This window comes from Schistocerca gregaria, chromosome 6, assembly GCF_023897955.1.
Source record: "Schistocerca gregaria isolate iqSchGreg1 chromosome 6, iqSchGreg1.2, whole genome shotgun sequence".
Lineage (NCBI taxonomy): Eukaryota > Metazoa > Arthropoda > Insecta > Orthoptera > Acrididae > Schistocerca > Schistocerca gregaria.
Genome location: NC_064925.1, coordinates 334,979,422 through 335,005,504, shown reverse-complemented (window position 1 = coordinate 335,005,504; position 26,083 = coordinate 334,979,422). Strand labels below are relative to the sequence as shown.

Genomic DNA, 26,083 nt, shown 5'->3' with positions numbered 1-26,083 from the left:
CTGCGATTCCGGGATTTATGTCACCCACCATAATCACAGATGAGGAGTGTTATCTTCAATTTTCATAACAGTGATATGTGGGATAGTGTGCAGAATATCCATCGTATAGAGAAATCATCAGCATCGATGCAGCCGGAATGTGTGGGCCAGCAGCGTATTCATGCTGCCTGCCACTGTTCGGATGTAGCCAGCCCGATGAGAACGTTGAGACAGAACATGCTACGGTACATACATGCATGCGTTGACGCACATGGAAACCATTTTCAACACACACTGTAACTGTGGCTGCGTGGTACAGTGCGTGTTAGACGGCAGTCTCTGTAACAACGTTGTCCGAAGCGCCAAAGAAGCTGGTAGAGGCGTGCGTATTCAAATATAGAGATATATAAACAGGCAGAATATGGCGCTGCGGATGGCAACGCCTATATAAGGCAAAAAGTGTCTGCCGCAGTTGTTAGATTGGTTACTCCTGGTACAATGGCTGGTTATCAAGATTTAAGTGAATTTGAACGTGCTGTTATAGTCAGCGCACGAGCGATGAGAGACGGCATCTCCGAGGTAGTGATGAAGTGGGGATTTTCTCGTACGACCATTTCACTAGAGTACCGTGAATATCAGTAATCCGGTAAAACTCCGAAATCGGTGCGATTGGAAACAGATCCTGCAAGAACGGGACCAACGACGACTGAAGAGAATCGTTCAGCGTGACCGAAGTGCAACCCTTCCGCAGATTGCTGCAGATTTCAGTGCTCGGCCATCAACAAGCGTCAGCGTGAGAACCATTCAACGAAACATCAGCGATATGGGCTTTAGGAGCCGATGTCCCACTGGTGTACTCTTGATGACTGCACGACACAAAGCCTTACGCCCCGCCTGGGCCCGTCAACAGCATTAGACTGTTGACTGGAAACATGTTGCCTGGTCAGAAGAGCCCCGTTTCAAATTTTATCGAGCAGATGGACGAGACGAGTATGGAGACCTAATGAATCCATGGACCCTGCCTGTCAGCAGGGGATTATTCAAGCAGGTGGAGGATCTGCAATTGTGTGGTGCGTGTGCAGTTGGAGTGATATGGGACCCTTGATACGTTTAGATATGACTCTGACAAGTGATACGTACGTAAGCATACCGCCTGGTCACCTGCATCCATCGATGTCCACTGTGCATTCCGACGGACTTGGTAATTCCAGCAGGACAATGCGATACCCCTCTCGGTCCAGAATTGGTACAGACTGGCTCCAAAAACACTCTTGAGAGTTTAAACACTTCCGCTAGCCACCAACGTCCCCACAGATGAACATTATTGAGCATATCTGAGATGCCTTGCAAAGTGCTGTTCAGATATTAGTCGAGTCCATGCCGCGTCGTGTTGCGGCACTTCTGCGTGTTTGCGGGGGCCCTTCGCGATATTACACAGGTGTACCAGCTTCTTTGGCTCTTCAGTGTATGATTGAATAAATGGCCTCTATCGTGGAATCATGCATTTCCGGACATAAGTTCATATTAGACCCTTTTTGTTCCGTATATAGTGCTACAACGATGAAAAATAATATTACGACGATGTCAAACCTTATTTTCATGATATAAAGAAGAATTGACGATATTAAAAATGTAATTATAATTTTATTATTTTAATTTTTGTGTTCAGTGAATCAAAGACTTTCTATCGCACGGAATAAACTAGCATTCTTTGTACTACGAAACTATATATGATTGTTAAGTGAGAACTGATTCTATGTAAGACATTTCGTCGGGGCGGATTTTGTTCTCGTACTGATCGGTAGAGAAAGAAAAGTTTCTTAATCGATGTATGTAATGTGAATGAATAAAGGCTATAAAAATGAGAGAGAGAGATAATCCTTGCGCGCAATCACCATATTGTTTAAGAAAATGTAAATACAAGTTATTCAAAACAATCTCTAAAGTGTATCGTCTTGTGATTTCTAAAGACTGGAAATTGCGGTGTTTAATCTAAACCTGTCCTGAAAAACAGCGAAGAAGATTTATGTCATCATATATTTTCTTGAGGACAATATTATGGAAATGGAAGAGGATGTAGATGAAGACGAAATGGGAGATACGATACTGCGTGAAGAGTTTGACAGAGCACTGAAAGACCTGAGTCGAAACAAGCCCCCCGGAGTAGACAACATTCCATTAGAACTACTGACGGCCTTGGGAGAGCCAGTCATGACAAAACTCTACCAGCTGGTGAGCAAGATGTATGAGACAGGCGAAATACCCTCAGACTTCAAGAAGAATATAATAATTCCAATCCCAAAGAAAGCAGGTGCTGACAGATGTGAAAATTACCGAACTATCAGTTTAATAAGCCACGGCTGCAAAATACTAACGCGAATTCTTTACAGACGAATGGAAAAACTGGTAGATGCAGACCTCGGGGAGGATCAGTTTGGATGCCGTCGAAATGTTGGAACACGTGAGGCAATACTGACCTTACGACTTATCTTAGAAGAAAGATTAAGAAAAGGCAAACCTACGTTTCTAGCATTTGTAGACTTAGAGAAAGCTTTTGACAATGTTGACTGGAATACTCTTTTTCAAATTCTAAAGGTGGCAGGGGTAAAATACAGGGAGCGAAAGGCTATTTATAATTTGTACAGAAACCAGATGGCAGTAATAAGAGTCGAGGGGCATGAAAGGGAAGCAGTGGTTGGGAAAGGAGTGAGACAGGGTTGTAGCCTCTCCCCGATGTTATTCAATCTGTATATTGAGCAAGCAGTAAAGGATACAAAAGAAAAATTTGGAGTAGGTATTAAAATTCATGGAGACGAAGTAAAAACTTTGAGGTTCGCCGATGACATTGTAATTCTGTCAGAGACGGCAAAGGACTTGGAAGAGCAGTTGAACGGAATGGACAGTGTCTTGAAAGGAGGATATAAGATGAACATTAACAAAAGCAAAACGAGGATAATGGAATGTAGTCAAATTAAATCGGGTGATGCTGAGGGAATTAGATTAGGAAATGAGACACTTAAAGTAGTAAAGGAGTTTTGCTATTTAGGAAGTAAAATAACTGATGATGGTCGAAGTAGAGAGGATATAAAATGTAGACTGGCAATGGCAAGGAAAGCGTTTCTAAAGAAGATAAATTTGTTAACATCGAATATAGATTTATGTATCAGGAAGTCGTTTCTGAAAGTATTTGTTTGGAGTGTAGCCATGTATGGAAGTGAAACATGGACGATAACTAGTTTGGACAAGAAGAGAATAGAAGCTTTTGAAATGTGGTGCTACAGAAGAATACTGAAGATAAGGTGGATAGATCACGTAACTAATGAGGAGGTATTGAATAGGATTGTGGAGAAGAGAAGTTTGTGGCACAACTTGACTAGAAGAAGGGATCGGTTGGTAGGACATGTTTTGAGGCATCAAGGGATCACAAATTTAGCATTGGAGGGCAGCGTGGAGGGTAAAAATCGTAGAGGGAGACCGAGAGATGAGTACACTAAGCAGATTCAGAAGGATGTATGTTGCAGTAGGTACTGGGAGATGAAGCAGCTTGCTCAGGATAGAGTAGCACGGAGAGCTGCATCAAACCAGTCTCAGGACTGAAGACAACAACAATATTTTCTTCGTTTCACCACGGTTGTGATTCGCATGTTACTTTTTGTTACGGGACGTGTTAGGAATATTTTTATTACACGCGCAAAAGTACACACAGCTTTAATCGAACCTGCATCTTTCGGAAACGATAACTCTTAATCAGTACAATTACGGGAATACCGTCTAAATCGCAACAGTGATCACAAAAGTGCTTCCTGGACTAATTTTTATAAATGTGTAGCGCTGGCTCGCAACAACTGAAAGAAAACAGAACAGGGACTGAACAACTTTAAATTTTAACACCGTCAGCGTTACGAAATCTGAACGACGTAAGTTAATTAATTAAATATTAATAGGAAGAGAATTATTTATTTTTTAGATTAAATCATAGCAAGAATGTACAGCATTTTAGCATCGTTGCGTTTCTTTGCATTAGTACTTGAGTATTAGATACCATCACATATACTTAAAAGACTGTGCGTAAATAAAATTGCCACCTTTTATAATAATTATTATAGCAATTCACGTATCTTCTCACCGATCAATCCCTATAGTTTGCACACGGTGGAAAAATCACACTTTTATCATAAATGCTAAAGACTTGTAAAGATCTCTGGAACCATATACGTTCATTTGAGTTAAGGGTATATTTGTTTTTGACCCTCAGAAAATTACATTTTACCCCTAGGGGGTAGTTGCGCCCAGGTTGGGACTCTCTCGCGTAAGACATTGTTGCCTGCGCTTCCCACAACACACAGTCGAAAACAGTAAAAGGAGAGAGAAAGAGCGGGCAGTAGGCGGCGATCCCGTGTGGGCTGTGCGAAGCGGGCTGCGTGCGGCCGGCACGGCAGCGCGCGTGCCCGACGGGTTTTCCCGACGCAGCGGGCCGCCGCTGGCACTGCGCTGGGGGCAGCGGACACGGGCGGAGGGAATTCCGCGCAGGCGGCGGCGCTGGCTAGCGGTAGCGCGGCCAGAAGAGTGCCGGGCGCGGAGCACGGAGCGCCAATGGTCCCAGCAGCCGCGCAGCACGCCGCCGACCGCCGTCTACACGCACCAGGTAACGGCCGCGCGACGACACCTCCTCTCCACACTGTGACGCATCGCCGCCACGGCTCGAGCACCCAGCCGAACAGTGCCATCGTGTGTTATCGGTGTCTTCGAAGTGTAATAGTGCAGGCGTATAAAAGGGCGTTTCGTACTGCGCGTCAGTGGGACGGCACGCCACTGCCGAATCGTAATGTGTGCGAGCAAGGTCAAATAACATCACGTCTTTTAGTGACGAAGTAGCGCAACCGGCCACTTTTCATATCGCTTATTTATTTGGAAAATAACAATTACACACCTTCGGCCACGTTTTAATTGGCTCCATTGTGAGTTCTTCGTGAAACATTCTATGCTGTTTATTATTATTATTATTATTTTTTGTGGCCTTCATTGGACCACTCTAGTCAAAAAAACAAAATTCTAAACAAGTTGTTACACAGGGATACAATTTGGTTCAACAATAACCTAATATGATATTTAGGTAATATAATTATTAGAGTCTATTCTTATATGAAAGGTGTTTTGCTCTTCTGCCTGCCCAATATTTCTTCATTCTTTGAGATATTTTCTTTTTTTCTTCATCTGAGACAACTCTTCCTGTACTTCTTTTATTGATTTTCATTGTATGCTGTATTAAGGAATCGAAACAAATTCTTGCCTATTTTTGTACTTCTTAGGTTTCTTGTTGTAAGCCCATTTTTCTAGTGTACAAAACATTCCAAAAGTGGCAACCAAGCAATGGTAAACACAAGTCATCTGCATAATTGATCAATTCTCGACTTAAACTACAGTCGTAATCTTCGTTGGATATTTTGACACAGCTGCGTTTGTCAGTTTTTCATCCCTTACAGACAATGTCACAATTTCTACATGAGAGAAGAACCTTGGCGCCTTCATTCATAAACAGATACTAACACAAATACTCATTCCTGTGAATACCGTTCTATCCATTGTTGACTTATTCATAGTTATCGTCAGTGCGGCGTCTCGGAGGAAAAAAAATCAGAACCGCGTATGTTGAGATGTTATAGATTGGAACTTTATTTTTTATCAGTGCAGATGTTGTTTTCGCACTCTTAAATCGCTCAGAAAAGAACTAAAATAATGTTTTAAGGCGTCTAAATCAAAAGCATCTCCCAGAAGGTCACATAATCGGAACCTCTCTTTTTACAAATCAAGAACTGGCTATTGTAAAGTTTTCCTAATTAATGTCATAAGGTTTTACAATACAAATGTAACTGTGGCTAAATAGTCAACAAAGGTAACTTCGTACTTGAAGTGGAGAACTGACAGAGTAAGAAAGTGACTTGTGTTTGTCTTTGCTTCGTTACCATCTTTGGAATCAGTTGTGTACTAGAAAATGTTTTTTTTAATCCAAACCCTAGCTCTATCATTTGTATTACACAATATATATTATCACGGTGTATTTCGTCAATATGCTACGATCATCAGGCCTAAATGTTATTTATGCATCAATTGCCAATGCATGTGAAATGACGTGAAGTTTTTTTTTAAATTTTTTTTGTTTTGGGGAGGGGGGGGCGTGTCAGTGAGGTCATGCCACGTATAGGTCAGTGGCAGCCAGAGCAAAAACTCTTTGTGTCATTTCAATAAATTCGCAGTTAATAACTGGTGAGTGAACGACATTAAGAACCTGGATGATAATCTGTCGTGCCATTAACTAATGGATAATAAACTGACTGACGCTAAGAAATTGTTATCTTAGAAAATTTCGTAATACAGTGGCAGGCCTCAACGAAGTCCATGCTTTGTTTATGATATTGCTTTATAGATTCACAAGAAGTACCTTTTCGTCGACTACGTTTTGACTGCTGTAAATTGTAGCTCCTTTTATCGCATTTGAATACCGAGGGCACAAACTTCTAACATCATTGATACAGCTTTGCATTCATCATGTGGTAATATAAACAAACGCGTAAATCGGCCACATGGCGAATGCACCGTTCAGAATACAAAGGAAAAAAACTGGCGATGATACAAACATATTATATCAACCCAATATGGGTGACATTAAGCTATATAGACTACAACGTTACAGAAAGAGCTTCATCAAATATTAAATGGCACTAATTATTTGTTTGACCTTGGATATTTGTTAGTCAATAACATCTTTCTTGCAATACGATTGGATCCAGTCTCGTCTTCGCAACTAACTTGTTTTCTTCTCACTAGTGGAATGAAGTCAAGCTAAATAAAAGGTGGACTGGTGTATTTCTTCAAATAATTTATACATAGTTACGTAGGTCAACCTGTACTATCACGGATAAATTAATGTTAACATCACGTCACTCGCCTCTGTACAGAACGATGAAAGTGACGTCATGATGGAACTGTCTTAGCTAAAGGCTGGATATATTACCAGAACTAAGGGACTAGCATTGTTAGAGTTATTAACTTTCAAGAGTGTGTGGTATTTTCCCCACGCTGCTGAAACGAAAAGAGTACGAAAAGTATCACACAAACATTTGAAAACATCAACATTACATGGTCGATAGTATATGTATTCTCGAGCAAAACTCAAGCCATGCCATCTTTTTACTTTATTGTTCTGTTTTCTTTCTAGGTGCCTAATTACATCTAAAATCTATATTTTTCTCCCTAGGGAGAGTTAAATTTTTCTCTGTTAAGCAATCGTAATTTCTAAATATTTTATATCTTTATGTTCCTTATTGTACACGAACGTTTTCGTCGCCTAGGTGCTGTATAAACCTAAATAATTTATCGCTTTCAGATTTTGGGGTTATTTTGTGGAAGAATACTCGCTGGAAAAATTTCAAGTCTTCAGGGAAACTTCGGATTGTGCAATGAAAGCAAACTAACCAATAAAATAAAGATGCAAAAGCACAAAATCTGGTGCAACAACATGAGAGAGCGCTGCAGTAATAGATGAACTTCCGATCCTACCAGACAATGTCAGAACTTTATTTCCGAGAATCTTTGGCGGCGACATTTCGCTCCATTCCGTATCGTCGACAGTCTTTATGAATTCCGCCATTTGAAATACAATGTAAATGTTTGCTAGATGCTTTCCGTTACAACCAGTGTGAAACGAACGTAAAACACCTAAATCTATATGCATTTGTTGAGCGAACTAAGCAGGTCTGCGTGTCTTCAAAGATGCTTTTATTATTGTTACGGGTGTTGCGTGGTGCAGTTAAATCACCCGGAATACGTTGAAAGGCTTTTTTTCCAATTCTTACGACCGAATGAAAGAGAAGGGCGACGAAAATAGCTCTGAACTACACAGTCGAGTCTCTCAATCGCTGTTATAGATATCTCTAACGTATTCTCAATTTGCGCAATTGCAGTAGCATCACAGGTGCCTGGGTGTAGTGTTGCTGTTAAGAAGTAACGAGTCACACCCAGTCGTCACCCCCAACTGTGTTTACCGAAGGCGTTTCCAAACCGTGTTTGTGGGAGGACAACGAATACGCCCAACATACTGACAAGCCTATCGGCTGTCATGTACGATAGCAGTTACGAATGCGTCACTCGAGTAGGATTTCGGCTACCTCCGATCTTATCCTCTGGTTTCTGATAGTAAAACGCACCCACTTAATACATGCATTTGTGTCATTAGGATCAGATCATTCTTATTCGATTGCTGTCAGATAAATATATTTTCCTGTCCAAAAGACATCGAACTTTTCTTACTACCGCAAAATTGAACGCGGGCGTGTACTCCTAGCACATGCAGATGTGTTCATTTTTATCAGGCAGAAAACATTAGGCAAAGTTCATTATTAGTACCCACATACTTCGCAAGTCACTGGCTCTCAATTCAGTGTTTGTTTCTATGTGCGTGACAGCGGAATCAAAGCGTTTCTCTAACCTATAAAGTGAATAGTAAGATGTTTGTCTAGCTGAATTAGAGTTGTATATTAAACATTGAACATGTCCCACTGCTGCAACTAGTCATAGAAAACAGTGGCTCGTATTTTTCAAACTGAAATAGCGTTGTGGAGAGAGCTTCACCCAATATTAAGTAATGGTAATATTATCAGTTTGATCGTCGATGTTTGTTACAGAATAACAACTTTCGCACAATAGTTTTGGATCGGAGCTCGTCTTCATTAGGAGTTTTCTTTCTTCTTACGAGCAAAATCAGCCGTTTTATTGTTCTTGGAAGCGCCGTTAAATGTATTCTTTTTTTGTCTTAATCGGTCTCTCGTGTTGAGTGCGGGGAGGCCCGTTTGACAATGGGGTTAATAAAGATTCTTGGCGGCAATTTTACCTGGACGTTTCTTGTCCTGAAGTGGAAGGTTAGCATACTGCTGATAGAGAACATTTAATCGACGATTTTATACTCTCAGAGTAAGAAGTAAACAGCATGCTGTGATGAAAAGCTCCGTTCCATCGCTACGAAACGTAAATTCCGGATATTGGTTACTATTTCTTCCCTCCTGCTACAAGCTAAATGAGTGAATTTTATCGGGATGCATAGTTCACAAACAGTACTTGCCTCCTAACGTCTGTTCAGCAACTTGTTTACTTGTACCACCTTTGTAGAAAATTTTCTACTAGCCCATACGTTTTTCCGGACGTTCTAGACTATGTTTCATGAAATTCAGAGCTAGTTACAGCAGTCATTTTCATTCAGTTTCGTCCTGGTTCGTCTTCTTACTTGATCATTATTTCATTAGTAAGGAATATTAAGCCCTTCTTTTCACTAACCGTCTTTCAGTTTCTTGACCACAGGCTTTTTAGCAAAACTGTCTCGTATATTTTTGCTTGTCTACGTTTAGCTACAGATATCCCGGGACATTGCTTACAGTTTCGATGTTGTCCTTCGACTCATCTTTTTAGTTCTGGTGTCAACGAAAAAAGTGTGAGTTCGGCGTCTGTGTGTTTGTCGTTTATATACGTACCGCATCGATACATCTTTCTGTTGTCACAGATAAAAGAACGTTGCAACCTTTCACCAGTTTAGCCATCAACTACTTTGTCAATGAAATAGCGACAGGTGTAAAGAGAATATTCTGTCTCTCATGTTCTACAATACCAAATAAAATTCAGTTTGCGTATCCTTCTTCGTACAATAACCGCATGTCTCTCTCTTGTTCTCAATAAAAGAGTTCATTCTGCTACCGTACAACATGATACCTGAACGAGTGTTTATTAGTTGTAGTAATATTACTACATTCATAGTATCATGGAAAAGTCCCATTCTTTGAGATAAAATATACCATACCAGCTCAAATTTCCAGTTACAGTAGAATGACCCACGTGTTCAAATCACATTCTCGTGTACGAATCCCCTTCTACGAAACAATGACGGAATATTCAGTATGGAAATTGTTCCACAGACGAAGAAATGAGAGACATTAATTGAGTAGGTTACTGCACTTGCCACAGGTTATCATTGACACTGGTACAGGTATTTCGTTATGCTGTAGCAGACTGAACTGTTTTATCAAAACAAGAGGGAGACATGCAGAAGTACTGTTAATGACTTAGTACATGTATGTCTACAAAAAATGTGTTATGAACACGAAAAATATTGCAGCCTCTCACAGTTCTATTGAAATCATCTTTATGAATACAGACCGGTGTACGTTATAACCAACCTAGAGTAATTCATGTTATAAACGTTATATATACTATTTTGGAAACCATCTCTGCTCAAGTACTCCGCGTTGTATAAATGCCGTGCAGATACCACAATAATAAATATATATTTCGGAACAAATTTTCCATTTTAGTGCCTTATCGTACCTATAAGAGACACATGACCATTTTAATGCGTTCTGCACTTTTACGCATTTAGCCTCGATAGTCTTCCTTTGGCTCCGCTTTTCAATTGCTTGTAAACTCTCTCGTATCTGTGTGAAGGAGGAGATTAATCGCGAAGTAATGTTGAGGTAAGGGAGGTATCTTACCGATGCTGTTTCCAGCTTCTACCCAGCGACATCACAAAAGGAAAAGAAAAAGCTCGCCGACCTGTTTATAGAGGGAAAGCCAAAGTTGTTGCAAAGTACGAACCACAATATGTCTTGATATCATTCACTGCATTAAGTATTGCCTGACTTGAGTGGAGTTAAGGGTAAGAAAAAAATATCTAGGCGATATCCTTCTTTCGAATTCCAGATGTAGAGATTTGTCTTACTACCTACGCATTTTGTTATATTATTAATATGTTCATTGTCTTAATTTTTTTGCTGCTGATTTCGATGTAACTACAGCCTCATCTTCAGGAACTTTAGCTCTGTACCCAATATGATACACTGCCGCAAGTAAATTTTGTTAATGTACCCCACAGCACCCTGTTTTGTGTTATCTATAAGTACATATAATCCATGGCTGTTTAGAAAGTTTGTCAGGTTTTGCAGTATTTATTGCGATATTAACACTGATTTTGAGCTGTTAAGTCACTTTCACCTTCCGAATAAGCTACAAAATATTGTTGTAATACATTTGCGATAGGAAGTTGCACGCGATCAAATCGATTTTCGACCGATCGCAGGCACCCAGTGATCTCTGCAGCAGCAGGGAGGGAGTAGAATGCCTGCACTAAGCGCTCTGACAGGCCGCCACGCCGACAGGTGGCTCTGAACAGGGCGGTAGCAGTTCTATGCGCTGCCTATGCGCTGCAGGCCTCACCCAATCCCTGCAAGCCGTCCGTTGTTTTACCACTGTTCAACGGCTGAGCACCGCCATGACGCGGGGTTCTAATGGGCCTGCCAGTGGGCAGTTATGGCTGGGTGAGTACACGAAACTGGAAGGAATATTCAAAGCGCGAAAAGCAGTCTCTGGTCACTTGCTAATTTCGCAACTGCACTTTTGTGTATCAGCTGACACAGGCAGTGTGCAACTTGGCGCAGTAAATGACTTTATTTACTAAGGGTGTTGCGTATCCTCACACAGCTGATATTTTGTAGCCACTTCATTTTACGCAAATTAGGTTTCTGGCAAAAAATAAAATATAAAGAGGCGATGTATCTAATTACAGAACCAACTTTGTTAAAAAATGGAAGTGCGCCGTTGTGATGGAAGTCAACTTCCACTCAAAATTACTAGCAAAAAAGCCGGAGAACGTGCAGAATGTGAGGTGGAAATAATTTGGCACAGCGGAATTCAACTTTGTCATATTTTTTTGAAAAGTTCCTGCTAATATTAACATATGCTGTTATCACTGTACGATGCTGACTGTCGTTAAAAATTTATCATTCTGTTGAAATAACTGTATTTATCTATATGTCGCTAGGTGGAAAAGTTTTGAGTGTTAAGCATGCATCAACATATTCGTCCTTACTTATCGTACTATAATTTGCAAAATATCCATATCTCTATCCTGTTCCGAGCACTTAAGGCCGAAGTTACACATATCACCCGGAGACTCTAACAAAAAATTTAGAGATACGAAACTTTTGACGAGAATTGAATATTTAACTTTTACTGTCATATGATCAATATCAACCGAAATAAAACAAGGGTAATGGAATGCAGTCGAATTAAATCAGGCGATGATGAGAGAAGAGCAGAGGATTAATTGTGTTATGTGGGCAGTAAAGTAAACTAACCATAGCCGGAGTCCAGCACTTCAGAAAAGAGATGACGTAGATAATAGCGAATATAAAAGTCAGAAAGTCCTTTCTGGAGGAATGTATCCCTGGGCCCTGTACGAAAGTGAAAGGGGGCCTATTAACTGCTCTGACAAGATGAGAATAGCTTTTAAGATTTTGTGCTACAGAAGAAGGCTGACGATTAGATGGGTAAACAGATAAATAGGAGTTACTGAGTAGAACTGGGGAGACAAGTAATTTATGACAACTTGACATGAAGAAGGGGTCAGTTGCTAAGGACACATTCTGAGGCATAAAAGAATTGTCAGTTTGATAATGGAGGGAAGTGTGTAGCTCAAATTTTAATGGAAGACCAAGGCTTTTCTACAATAAATTTGTTCAAATAGGTGTAGCCTGCAGTAGTTATGCCGAGATAGACTTCCACAAGGTAGACTATCGTGGAAAACTGCATCATACCAGTCTTCAGAATGAAGACAATAGCTTCAATGTTGATATTAACAACTTACATGTTATTGCAACTTATTCATCTCGTTTTAGCTGTTCAGAAGCAACAATTGACAGTCTCTTTGCATGAACTGCAACGAAATTGGGAACTCTGTGTATTGGGCTATCCAGTTCTCGTAAGTTTCTGCCCTTAGCTATAAACTTCAAAATAAGGACTACATTCAACTTCACCATACATGTATACTTGCATGTCTGCGAGTTCTTGTAACGAGTAATGATTCATCTTCGACAAAAGCATGAACTGGTCAGTGGTTAAATCCACCGTGGACACAACAGACTGTTCAAGGCAGCACCACCAAGGTCAACGCGGAAGGCAGGCTGTTGTTATGAAACGACATCAGTTCACTAACATGTGTCAAAAAGAATTGCTCATTCAAGCTTTAAACATGGGTTACCCGTCACTGGTACCATGTCTTAAGCCACTCGTTTTAGGATCATCTTCAGTTCATATAATTATGACCTTAAACGTTTGGGACTCCCGCTATAGCCGTTTTTAGTGGAACAAACTGTCGGGAGCTTCAAGTCTCCCACACGGCGTAATTTCAACATCGGAACCTGAGGAGACACACGAAACTGGACTGAATAAACAACAGGGGGCAGCTTAAACTCATGGTAGGTTTAATGACTGGTCAGAAACTTCAAAAAACACATGTACACGATGAGAAAGAATGAAAGCCCTAAGTGCAAACTACATGGTATGGGGGATCAAACTACACTACACAAATCTTCCATTACGAAGCACTCGAGGCCAAAATATACCAAATATTTGGGTCATTAGTTTCTGAAGAAATAGTGGCTAACAGAACGAGTAAAGGGTCTCCTACTTCTATTGCCCTGCTATAATGACAGCGAGATATATAGCACAATAAACTCAGCTGCAGGATTGACAACAGGGGGCTAACAGCATTGCTGTTTTGTCGCCCAGGGGTACAGAACTTATCTTTAAACATGATTTCGGTATCATTAGCTTTCCATGTTTTTGTTTTTCGGTTTGAGTCCAATGTTCTAAGTGCTGCAGTTTCGATTTTATCATCAACTTGGTGACAGTTAGGTCAGTTTCCGGTCCAACAAATGGAGTCATCTTCTTTGTCCTGGCCAACCTGTTGGCCTGTTAGTTACCAGTAATACCTGAGTGACCATGAACTCGCAGCATATTTACATTGTTTCTTTCTCCTAGCCTCACAAGGATTTCATGGCATTCTGCAACAGCTTAATACATCAACAAATCGTAATTGAAAATTAACAAACATGCAGCCATATACTTACAAGTATAGAAATTACAAAAGTAATTACACACACACACACACACACACACACACACACACACACACACACGAGCGCGAGCGAATACACAAATATCTACACCTCAGTTGGCATGTGGATCACAATTTTTTTTGCGTTTCCATTTGTCTAAAAAACTGGATAAGCATTTTCCAATAATGGAACAGACATTGCGCTCAGGAAGAAGACCGTACGTCAGCAAGATCCATCATTTATCTTGAGGAAACAATTTTACAGTAACATGCATTATACTATGAATATTTTGTGGAATAAAGCAATTTTTTATTTTTAAATTTCTTTATCTTCCTATTTTTTATTAATGAAGTAATCCTGTACTAAACATTACGTAATGTGTAACATGTCTGACTTGAATGCATTCTTTTTTTAATTTGATATTTTTGGTAACACATTTCCCGCCCACACGTTACCAAGGTTGCTTCGAGTACGCTGCAGGACTTCCACTGGGAAACCATTACACATTCTCCATAAAATCCTGATCTCTCCTCAGGCGATTTCCATATTTTTGGAGCCCTGAAGAAAGATACTCGTCGCCATCAATTTGATTGGAAGGAAGCGGTGCACGCATGGTTGCATTCGTGTTTCTGTAGGCAGCCGTAAACATTTTTTTTTTTTTTTTCCCGTGGAGGCACTGATCATCTTGTCTCACAGTGGAATAAATGTAATCACAGCCACAGCTATTGCTTTTGAAATAATAAACAGTTTACTTACCTTTTTTCTGTGCGTCTCGTTTTCATTTGACTGCCCCGTGCATCATTTTACACATCTTTCATCCGTATCTCCTGTGAATTTCGCCCTGCAGTTTCATCTGGACTCTGAATTTGAAGCCATTTTGACTATTTTTTGACTGCGACTGTCTCAAGAAATATGTATAGGTTTTTTAAATTACCACTACCAGTTACAAACTTTGTCAACTATTGTATTACTTATTTATTTAGCGACATTTTGTGAGGGTTATACCTTATCTTCAGGTTAAATGGCATTATAAAAAGAACTATACAATAAGGTCATACTGATGTTACATAGTCTTTTCGTAAATGCTGTGTTCATCCTGTCGAAGAAAACTTAGTAAGAGGCGATGTCATTTTGGAAGCTGGACTGATGTTTGCACGAAAATGTTTTGTAATGTCATTCACTTTGTTCTTCTGGCGTGGCGGTCTCGTTGTGATGCGTTGCGGTGTATCCATTTCCGTGGCTCTCTTGGTCACTGATCACAAATTGTCACTAACATAGCAGTAACTTGGAAACACGATCACAAACAGTTGTGTAGTGCAGTGGCGGTCGAAATACAACTGGTTTCGATTTGACTATCGATTTGTCGATCTATGTGGTGCCAGGCGTTTACATGTATTCCACTGCACTACAGAACTGTTTGTGATCGTGTTTCCAAGCTACTGCTATGTTAGTGACAATTTGTGAACAGTGGCCAAGAGATCCACGGAAATGGATACACCGCAACGCATCACAACAAGACTCCCGCGCCAGAGGAACAAAGTAAGTAACCATTACATAACATTTTCGTGCAAACATCAGTCCAGCTTCCAAAGTGACATCGCCTCTTACTAAGTTTTCTTCCACAGCATGACCACAGCATTTACGAAAAGACTATGTAACATCAGTACGACCTTATTACAAAGATCTTTTTGTTATACCATTTAGCCTGAAGATAAGGTTTAACCCTCGAAACATGTCGCTAAATAAATAATACAGTAGTTGACAAAGTTTGTGACTGGCAGCAGTAATTAAAAAACAAACTTTACATGTTACTAGTTACTGATGGTCGTTTCGAGAAAATCGGTGGCAACTGTCTGATTCTCCGCTGTTTTACAACATACGACTCTACAGAGAGCGTAAAATGTATCTGTGAACTGAACGTGTGGTATGATCTTTGGCCACGAAACACGTTGATAAAATTATTAGCTCGCTGCAGTGGTGATTCTTATGATGTGGGCGATGCATAAGACGAAACCAATAAAAGACAGATAGCGCTTCATACTTTTGAAGTATAACAAGTGAAATAATTTCAGGAAAGAGATACCAAGTAGGTCGTTTTGAGATGTTTCTACATGTCATCCCTTCTCATGAATGCCATGTATATACCAAATTTCGTTGAAATTGGTTCAGGCATTCCTGAAGTATGCTTTTGTCATCCTTTATCACATCAACCTCTTACTCATATGAGTGGTGGGGTGTTCGCGGTGTATCAAATTGAAGCTTCCAAGTCAGTAGAGTCAAAAGATACGGCCACTTATGTTACATACTTTGATACTCACTAAAACTTACAGGACACTTCCCAATGACCAAGAACCATGATTTTTGTCAAGAAGCAGTACAAGTAAAGGAAAACATTCGAAAAATTTTAATCTGTAATTATATCACACGGCAAAAATTTCCTTTTTCATTTGCTATCCGACTTCAAACTTAAAATTAAAACACTCTCGAAAGTCTCGGTATTCCCGGGACCGGTATCTTGACAGTATCAATGTCGACAACAGGCAAAATTAATAAAGGTTCTAGATTTTCGGGATGGATGAACTGTCTTGATACTTAAGTTTGTACGGATCCTGTTAGATACGATGCGGGCGCATACAACGCTGTTGACAGTGTTGCGTCCTTGGGATGGGTTGTTAGCCCGATGGCCACCTTTAGCTGTTTGACAGACTAGCGGAACTTTCGCGTTGCATCACGAGACGCCAATGCCCGGTCAAAACGGCTACTGGTTCACATTGGAGCTCTATTCACGTCGCGTGACGCAGGACGTCCCTCCTGTAACTGAATGACGGCAGCCACATTCAGCGTCAATGGAACGGAACGTCACTTCACGTCACGTGAAACTCTTGGTGAGAGAGTGAGTTTGGAAGCCGCTTCGACCAGTGGTGACGTCACGAGTCCTTTTGACCCACTGCAGTGCGGTTCACTGTCAAGATACGATGGTGACTTTTTCGCTTTGCGCACTTGGCCTCTTAGTAAGTTTTGAACTGTTATTGCATCTTTCCTTTTTATACAGTACATTTCGGCACGAATAGTCAGCAGTTTAGGAAATGGTATAATAGACTTAAGTCGAATAAAAACATTCCGTATAAGAAGTTGCTGATTTTTATTGGTTCCCGACATACAGACTGTGTTTTAAGTAAAGACAAATTATCCAGGATTTCCTGACTCCAACGTACTTTTGAATTATGTTAACACAACATGTAGGTCTTCTGAAGTCGTCTTGCGGCATTCTTTTATGCAATTCACTACATGCAATTCAGAATCTGTAAGAGGTTTCCACCCAGCATATGCATAAAGTATGAAAAGAGCAGGTAGAAGAGGTTGACAGTCTTAAATTCCTGGGATTACAACTTGGTAATAAATTCAGTTGGGAGGAGCACACCACAGAACTGCAGAAACGCCTTAACAAATCTGTATTTGCAATTCGAGTGTTAGCAGACATAGGCGACATAAAAATGAAAAAGCTTGCATAATTTGCCTACTTTCATGCCATAATGTCATATGGTATAATATTTTGGGGTAACTCTTAAAGTCAAACGAACGTTTTTCAGAGACCAAAAGCGTCTAATACGTATTATTTGTGGAGTAAATTCACGGACATCATGTAGAAACCTCTTCAAAGAACTGGTTATACTAACCACTGCCTCTCAGTGTATTTAATCCTTAATGAAATTTGTCCTAAATAATATATCTCTTTTTCCAACAAACAGCTCAGTTCATACATACAATACCAGGAACAAAAATTATCTGCGCAAAGACTTAAAAGCACTTACTTTAGTTCAAAAAGGAGTCCACTACTCAGGAACACTCATGTTCAATAATTTGCCAGCAAACATAAAAAATTTTATTACAAATAAAGATCAATTTAAAAGGAGCCTGACAGACGTACTAGTGGCCAACTCCTTCTACTCCACTGACGAATTTTTTAATAGAAACAAATGATGTATATATTCATAGTATTAGTGCTGTTATTTCAGCTAAAAAAAAAAGTTTGACATGTTCGACATCCACAAGGATCTTCTCGGCATGGATCTATGGGACGAAAAACTGATGTAATCTAATCTAATCAAGGGCAGCGCTCTTCATAATCCGTACGATCAATTCGTCTCTTGTGGGGGGCGCTCTCAGATAGCGAAAGTTCAATTATAACTACTCTATATTTTGAGAGGCGGGGAGGATAGACATAAACAAGAAACATATATCCATTAAATATCGGCTCCAAATTTTCACAAAATTTTCGGAGTGTGCAAGAATCCTCATATATTCATTGCAACTGAAATGTAAAACATTGTGTGTCTAGAACGTGGTACCGCTGCCTTCACGGGAAGCTGCCCACCCGCTGAGCTATCGAAGCTGGGTAGATGATGCACTGGCAGAAGTGGAGCTGTGAGGGCAGATCGTGAGTCGTGCTTGGGTAGCTCAGGTTTTTGCCGGTACGGTAACTCAGCGTGTTCGGTCAGGGGACTGTCCACTGTCTGTAATAAAAAGAATAAAAAACTGACTGAACTGATGGAATCTGAATCATGTCATGCGGAATATGCACAGAACCTCTGACGCAAAACTAAGAAGAAACAGATAGAAAGAAGAGAAGATGACAGCACTTTAGCCCGCAAAAGCCAAAGATCCCAGGTTCTACTCCCGGTCCGGTACACTGTTTTAACCTGCCACATTTGAATTTCTATAAAACATTATGTTGCCATCAGAGCAATAAATATATGAGAGTTCTCGCATCTGATGTGCGAAATTAGTAATAAATTCATATTTAACACATAAACAACTTCCGATTGTATATAAAACTTCATTTATAGGAATAGGACCATTTTCTAAAGCATTAAGACCATAAGATGGGAATGAGGGGGACTCAATATTCTCAAACTAAAATGTTACCCGCGACAAACAGCTCGTCATGGGTAACAGCATTTTAATTTGAGAAGATTTAGTCCCACGCATTCCTATCTTAAGGGTTTAACATTTTAGTAACGTATGTACAGCTGAAAATGTGATTTGATATCACGAAACTGGTCATTTTCCTATAAATAAAGGTTCATATACAGTTTGAAGCGGGTTTATGTGTCAAATATGGATTACTGCAGGTGCGGTTGTGCACAATATAAAACTATTTGCAGCAATAAATTAGATAACACGCGACCTGTGACGGTTTATCCGTCCATAAATTCCAACCTTTTTTGAGACAACCGACTCTTGTGACATAAAATTCCATATTGAGAACCACTAACTACCGGGTAAGCGACGTAATGTGAAATAGGGTTCGTAGGCAATATTACAGAATAATCTTGTATACAGCTGAAGCGGTTTATTGATATCCAAGATGAATACCCATAGCTGTGGTAGCCTTACCTACAAGCTTGTTTCCAAGTACAAAATAACTTTATCAGAACGAGTTTTTATAAAATCTTCGATGTCCTGGGGTATTTTAGTGAAATCTTTCAGATAAGTCGAGCCGTTTTCCTAACTTTTATAAAAGACTTTATAAAAATTTTTCGAAGTGTAATATAGGCGCTATCGACTTCACTATGGCGCCAACGGCATCTTATCTCAGATCACGTCACCCAGTTGTTCACGGGGCTGAGTAGCTTTTAGATTTTTGTGGGTTTTTCAGTCTCGCGAAAATTCTGAGATTTCCGACTAACGAGTATCAGATGCGAACATTAAAATGGCAGGGAACATCCACAAAAGATTTGTGTTAGGATACTGGTAACATTTGAGGCCTGCGAAGTCAAACTGTAGATGCCACGCAGGAAACTGCAAAACGAACAAATGGCGTATGTGCAAAATATTTAGGATCTCAAGCATGTATCAGATTTTATTGACAGATAACTATGAATATGACATACCAAAAACCAAAGTAATTATTTACGCGAGTGCAGTGAAAATGTCTCAAATTTTGCAAAGATGTCAGCAAAACAAGCTTACCGTAGAGTTCTGGTTGAAATCTAAATGTTCGTTTATTATCGTGTCCATCCCCGGTAGCTGAGTGGTCAGCGCGACAGAATGTCAATCCTAACGGCCCGGCTGGGTCGGAGATTTTCTCCGCACAGGAACTGGGTGTTGTGTTCTAATCATCACATTTCATCCACATCGACGCCCAAGTCGCCGAAGTGGCGTCAAATCGAAAGACTTGCACCCGGCGAACGGTCTATCCGACGGGAGGTCCTAGTCACACGACATTTATTTATTATCGTTACGTAATTGGAAACAACTATTTCTTTATGAGAAAGTCGTGTTACAAATATTTACAGGACCCTCTTTCGTCGGCGTTCTACTTCCTGAAACGCACTTCCTAGTCAGCGAGCTGTCTCAGTTCTTGAGGCGTTTCGTAGTTAGCTGTTAATGTCATGGTATCCGTCGCTGTCAAAACTTCATGACCTCATCTTTCTTTGCTGCAAACTTCCAGGACATTCACTGCTATAGCTAATGAAATCATTACAGTAAAAAAGTGACTGCATCAATAACAGGCAGCCATATAGCAAATTCTGACGAGCAAGAAAGAGAACGGCGGTAGTCGCTGTTTCTCGATGAAACAGTTTAACGACCGGAGAGGCTGCAGCCATTTAAACTGTTGTTGTTGTTCTTGTTTTTGTCTTCAGTCCTAAGACTGGTTCGAAGCAGCTCTCCACGCCAGTCCATCCCGTTCAAACCGTATCATCTCTGCGTATCTAATGCTACCTATATCCATATGAATGTATTTCTATATTCAAGCTTGGGTCTCCCTCCACTGTTTACCACCACACACTTCCATCCATTACAAACTGATGATTAGTTGATGCCTCGGAAGGTGTCCTACCAAACTATCCCTTCTTTCAGCCCAGTTTTGCAACAATTTTTTTTTCTCAGTTTCTACAGTACTTGCTCATCAGTTATTCGATATACCCATCAAATTTTCAGCATTATTGTGTAGAACCACGTATCAAAAGCTTCTCTTCTCTTCTTGTCTAAATTATTTATCGTCCCGTTTCACTTCTGTGGATGCCTGTGTTTCAGGTAAGCGCCTTCAAGAAAAGGCTTCCTAAAACTTAAATTTGTATTCGATAAGAAATTGCACGTTTTCGGAAAGCATTTTTGCTGTTGCCAGTCTACATACTCTACTTCGGACACCATCAGTTATTTTCCTGCCAGAATAGCAAAATTGTTCTACTTCTAGTGCCTTATAATTTCCTAATTTAAATCCCCCAGCATCACCTGATTTAATTCAGTTATGTTCCATTAACCTTGTTTTATTTTTGTTAATATTCGACCCATATCCCTCTTTCAAGACACTGTCCGTTCCACTGCCCTTATGAGTCCTTTGTCGTCTCTGACAGAATCACAGTGCCATCGGCAAACCTCAATTTTCTTTTCGTCTTCTTAATGAACTCTAATTACGTTTACAAGCTGCTCCTTGGTTTCCTTTGCTGCTTGCTCAGTGTATAGATACAGTAACATCGGGTTAGTCTGCAGCCCTGTCTCGCTCCTTTCTCAACAACCGTTTCAGTTTCCTTCCGCCATTATAACTGCAGCATTGTTTCTGTCCAAGTCGTAAATTGCGTTTCGCTCACTGTATTTGGTCTCTGCTACTTTCTAAATTTCATACTTCAGCCTACATTGTCAAAACCTTGGTCTAAATCTAGAAATTCTATAAAAGAAGGCTTGCCTTTCTCCAATCTGTCTTCTAAGATAAATCGTACGTTAAGTATTGCCTGACTTGCTCCTTACATTTCTCCAGAACCGAAACTGAGCTTTCCCGAGATAGGCTTCTACGTTTTACCCTTCGTGTCAGTAGTTTTCAACCACGACTTATTAGACTGGTGGATCGGTAGTATTCATACACACATCAGCACTTAATTCTAGAATTTGTTTTTTGTCTGGAACTTACATTCTTCTTTTGGTATTTCGCCTCATGTATCTTGCACACTAGATGAAACAGGTTTCTTTTTTTTTTTTTTCCAGCGATCTCAATATTTCTGAAGGAAATGCCATCTTCTCTAGCTAGGTCTCGTCGCTCCCTCAAATTGTTCACACCGTTTATCTCCCATCTCATCTTTATTCGCTTCTTTTTTCCTTATTTCCTCCTCTCTTTCTATAATACTGTCTTCATCTCCCGTGTATAGGCCTTGTATACATCCCTTTCAGCTTTAGATTTCAGTTCTTTGCATAGTACTGACTTGTCATTTGAGTTCTTAATATTCATACGGCTGCTTCCCTTTCCTCCAAATGTACGTACGTGTATTGTCCGGAATACTGCGGCCCGATATTCCATCACATACCGGTAATTTGTAAGTAGCCCTGTGGAGACCTGTTTTGTTTTCCTACTCAGCCACAATCTTCATTTAACGTACCCATTAGGCCTGCTACATAGGCCAAGACGTGGCGCGGCCGGTGTGAGGCAGTGGAAAACTACAACCACGAGTAGCTTTCCCAGGACAGTAATGTGGGATTCCCGGTCGAGGCCCGTTTCGCTGGCCATTAGGGTACTTAATGCAAAGGTGACACAGCGGAAATAGTGGAACAACAATACAACATTGTCGAATGAGATTTTTCACACTATCGTTGTGTCACAGGTGCCATGATATACTCTGGTGCTGGAATTTTTAGTCCGACTGTAATCCTCATAGGACGTATATGTAATAGATAATGTTGCACGCATTTAAACTTGTATCAACTGTAGATTAAGTCCGAGCACACAGAGGTGGGATACTGAAACTGAAGTGTACCTTTGCACGTTTCCTCAAGAACAGACACCATGTGGAATCGGCAGTTGTGGTACGTATTATGTAAACTGGAGATGGAGGGGAAGAAAGGATTCTGCACAAAGTTCCGATGCAACTGATACCAGTAGTTCCTTTCCTTTCCTGCACCCTCCCCCCCCCCCCCCCCCCCCCGCACTTTCAATGTACACATTATATGTAGTTAATAATCCTCGATATGGATATAACTAACTGATATATGCGTTTGATGTTACATAGTATTGTAGACCCACTGACGAATTTTGTCGCTTCCGAACAAAATTCGTCCATTTGTTTCGCCGGCAAATAGGCGGGTTTTCACGCCTTAAATGAAGAATAATTTAGTGTTTGGTACACATTTCCATACAAAGTCATTCTGCATCCTATTTACTGTCAAGACTTCCAGTGATGAATCATGGCAACGAAATTCTACACCTTTTGTGTCGAAGAAACTGTTACAACTCTTTGAAAGTTGCTAGAGTGTACAAGGCCCTGAAGAGGCTACATCAACCGTTCCTGCGCGAAAAACTGAGTTAGGAATGGCGTTTATCGCTGAAACAAGTGGTTTTCGGTTATATCGCTCATTCTCAGCGACAGTTTAGCTGGACTGTTAAAACCACTCAAAATAGCCGGTTTCTGAAATAACCTATTTTCGGTTATTTGTGTCTGTTATTTCCTGTGTTAGACGTAGAAATCGAACGAAGACTGAAAAATTTTGACTCAGTTATAAGATACATAGGATCAAAATATAAAATTAAATAGGAAAATAATAGAAAACGTAGTCCGTCCATCGTACGCCGCTGTTCTCGAAAAGTGATACGTTGTTGACTACTACAAAAAATCACCAATATTCTCCTGTTGATTCTAAATTTTTAAAACTCGGGCCAAAAATCATGATGTAATCGGGGATCATATTAGTACATACATCAAAAAAAGTTTTGCATCACCCCGGTTCAGAGAGTTCCGGAACCTGCACATAAAATTGGAATAGAGATCAACATAAACATCATTTCCGCCCTTTTTATTTGTCATGAAAACCACACATTGCGTGTTGTACCATCATACAGCGAGACCTTGCTGTACGCACAGGTACCTCTAATACCCAGTAACACGTCCTCTTGCAATGATGCATGCCTATATTCGACGTGACATACTATCCACAAGTTCATCAAGGCACAGTTGTCCAGATTTCCCACTCCTCAACGGCGAGTCGGCGTAGATCTCTCGGAGTGGTTGGTGGGACACACCGTCCATAAACAACCTTTTTCAATCTATCCTAGGCATGTTCGGTAGGGTTCATCTCTGGAGAACATGGTGTCCACTCTAGTCGAGCGATGTCGTTTCCTGAAGGAGGTCATTCACAAGACGTGCACGATGGGGGCGCGCATTGTCGTCCATGAAGACGAATGCCTCGCCAATATGCTGCCGTTATTTTTGCACTATCGATCGGAGGATGGCATTCACGTATCGTACAGCCGTTACGGCGCCTTCCATGACCACCACCGTCATACGTCGGCCCCACATAATGCCACCCCAAAACAGCAGGGAACCTCGACCTTGCTGCACTCGCTGGACAGTGTGTCTAAGGTGTTCAGCCTGACCGGGTTGCCCCGAAACACGTCTCTAAGGAGTGTCTGGCTGAAGGCATGTGTGACACTCATCGGTGAAGAGAAAGTGAACCACATCCTGAGCAGTCCATTCGGCATGTCGTTGGGACCATCTGTACCGCGCTGCATGGTGTCGTGGTTGCAAAGATGGACCTCGCCATGGACATCGGGAGTGAAGTTCTGCATCGTTCAGCCTATTGCGCACAATTTGAGTCGTAACACGACGTCCTATGGCTGCCTCTTACATTAAGGCATCTTCATTGGATTTAGTCTGGAATCATATTTTTGTTTCTGTATGCGATATGTATAGATTAGATAACAGATCGCACACAGTTCTTACATTAATAAATTACTATTACAGTTATTAATTTTTAGGCCGAAATATGCATTTCCTCTCATTTGGTTTTAGGTTAGAATTGCACTGTCACTTCCCTTATAAAAAGTCGTCACTTTCACATCAGACGTTTTTGTTTGGTTTTCATATTTTGTAATTCAACTGCTGTGGAACACCCCTACTGGTCTGGTACTAACTGCAGATTTTTCTTACGAACTGTGAGTGATTTCTCTCGTAATTGTGTATTGACTTGGTAGACTTTTATTTGTTTATATAAGTGTTCCCAGCCTAACGAAAGAAATACACTTTACTTTTCCGTTCTTCATTATGGAACGGATCCATTCCAAATTGGAAACCAGTTCTTAAGGAAGCGGGGGAGGAGGGCTAAATCATGACGTCCAGAACATTATCAACGCTTGTTGATCATCGGTTCCTTAGTGTAGCTACATATCATAGAATGAAAAGGAGGGCCACGTATTTTACTGTTTCCAGTCGGTAATCGGAGACGTAACAAGAACCCTGCTGTGACCACGTGATGTAGGCAGTGCTTAACACACTGAACATACACGGAAGGGTGGTTTACGTTTGCCGGCCAAATTTTTGCTTCTATCTTCAAAATATTGATGTACGTATTCCGTTTTAAAAATGAGCCCACTTTACGGTATGGAAAGAAAGCCGCAAATACACTCCTGGAAATTGAAATAAGAACACCGTGAATTCATTGTCCCAGGAAGGGGAAACTTTATTGACGCATTCCTGGGGTCAGATACATCACATGATCACACTGACAGAACCACAGGCACATAGACACAGGCAACAGAGCATGTACAATGTCGGCACTAGTACAGTGTATATCCACCTTTCGCAGCAATGCAGGCTGCTATTCTCCCATGGAGACGATCGTAGAGATGCTGGATGTAGTCCTGTGGAACGGCTTGCCATGCCATTTCCACCTGGCGCCTCAGTTGGACCAGCGTTCGTGCTGGACGTGCAGACCGCGTGAAACGACGCTTCATCCAGTCCCAAACATGCTCAATGTGGGACAGATCCGGAGATCTTGCTGGCCAGGGTAGTTGACTTACACCTTCTAGAGCACATTGGGTGGCACGGGATACATGCGAACGTGCATTGTCCTGTTGGAACAGCAAGTTTCCTTGCCAGTCTAGAAATGGTAGAACGATGGGTTCGATGACGGTTTGGATGTACTGTGCACTATTCAGTGGCCCCTCGACGATCACCAGAGGTGTACGGCCAGTATAGGAGATCGCTCCCCACACCATGATGCCGAGTGTTGGCCCTGTGTGCCTCGGTCGTATGCAGTCCTGAGTGTGGCGCTCACCTGCACGGCGCCAGACACGCATACGACCATCATTGGCACCAAGGCAGAAGCGACTCTCATCGCTGAAGACGACACGTCTCCATTCGTCCCTCCATTCACGCCTGTCGCGACACCACTGGAGGCGGGCT

General features: G+C 41.0%; 1 protein-coding gene across 3 annotated transcripts in view; it reads left to right on the top strand.

Annotated features, from left to right (window-relative positions):
- The first annotated feature begins 4,467 nt into the window (after positions 1-4,467).
- Positions 4,468-26,083, top strand: part of LOC126277996 (NF-kappa-B inhibitor cactus-like) — a 91,808-nt gene continuing 70,192 nt past the window's right edge. The window contains exon 1 of one of the 3 annotated variants that reach the window (XM_049977671.1): positions 4,468-4,624. In XM_049977671.1, the coding sequence (XP_049833628.1) occupies positions 4,573-4,624 (52 nt within the window). In that variant the 5' untranslated portion in view covers positions 4,468-4,572. Of the gene's footprint in view, positions 4,625-11,101; positions 11,334-15,393; positions 15,453-26,083 lie in introns of those variants that run through there. The other 2 variants (XM_049977672.1, XM_049977673.1) reach the window with 2 other exon arrangements.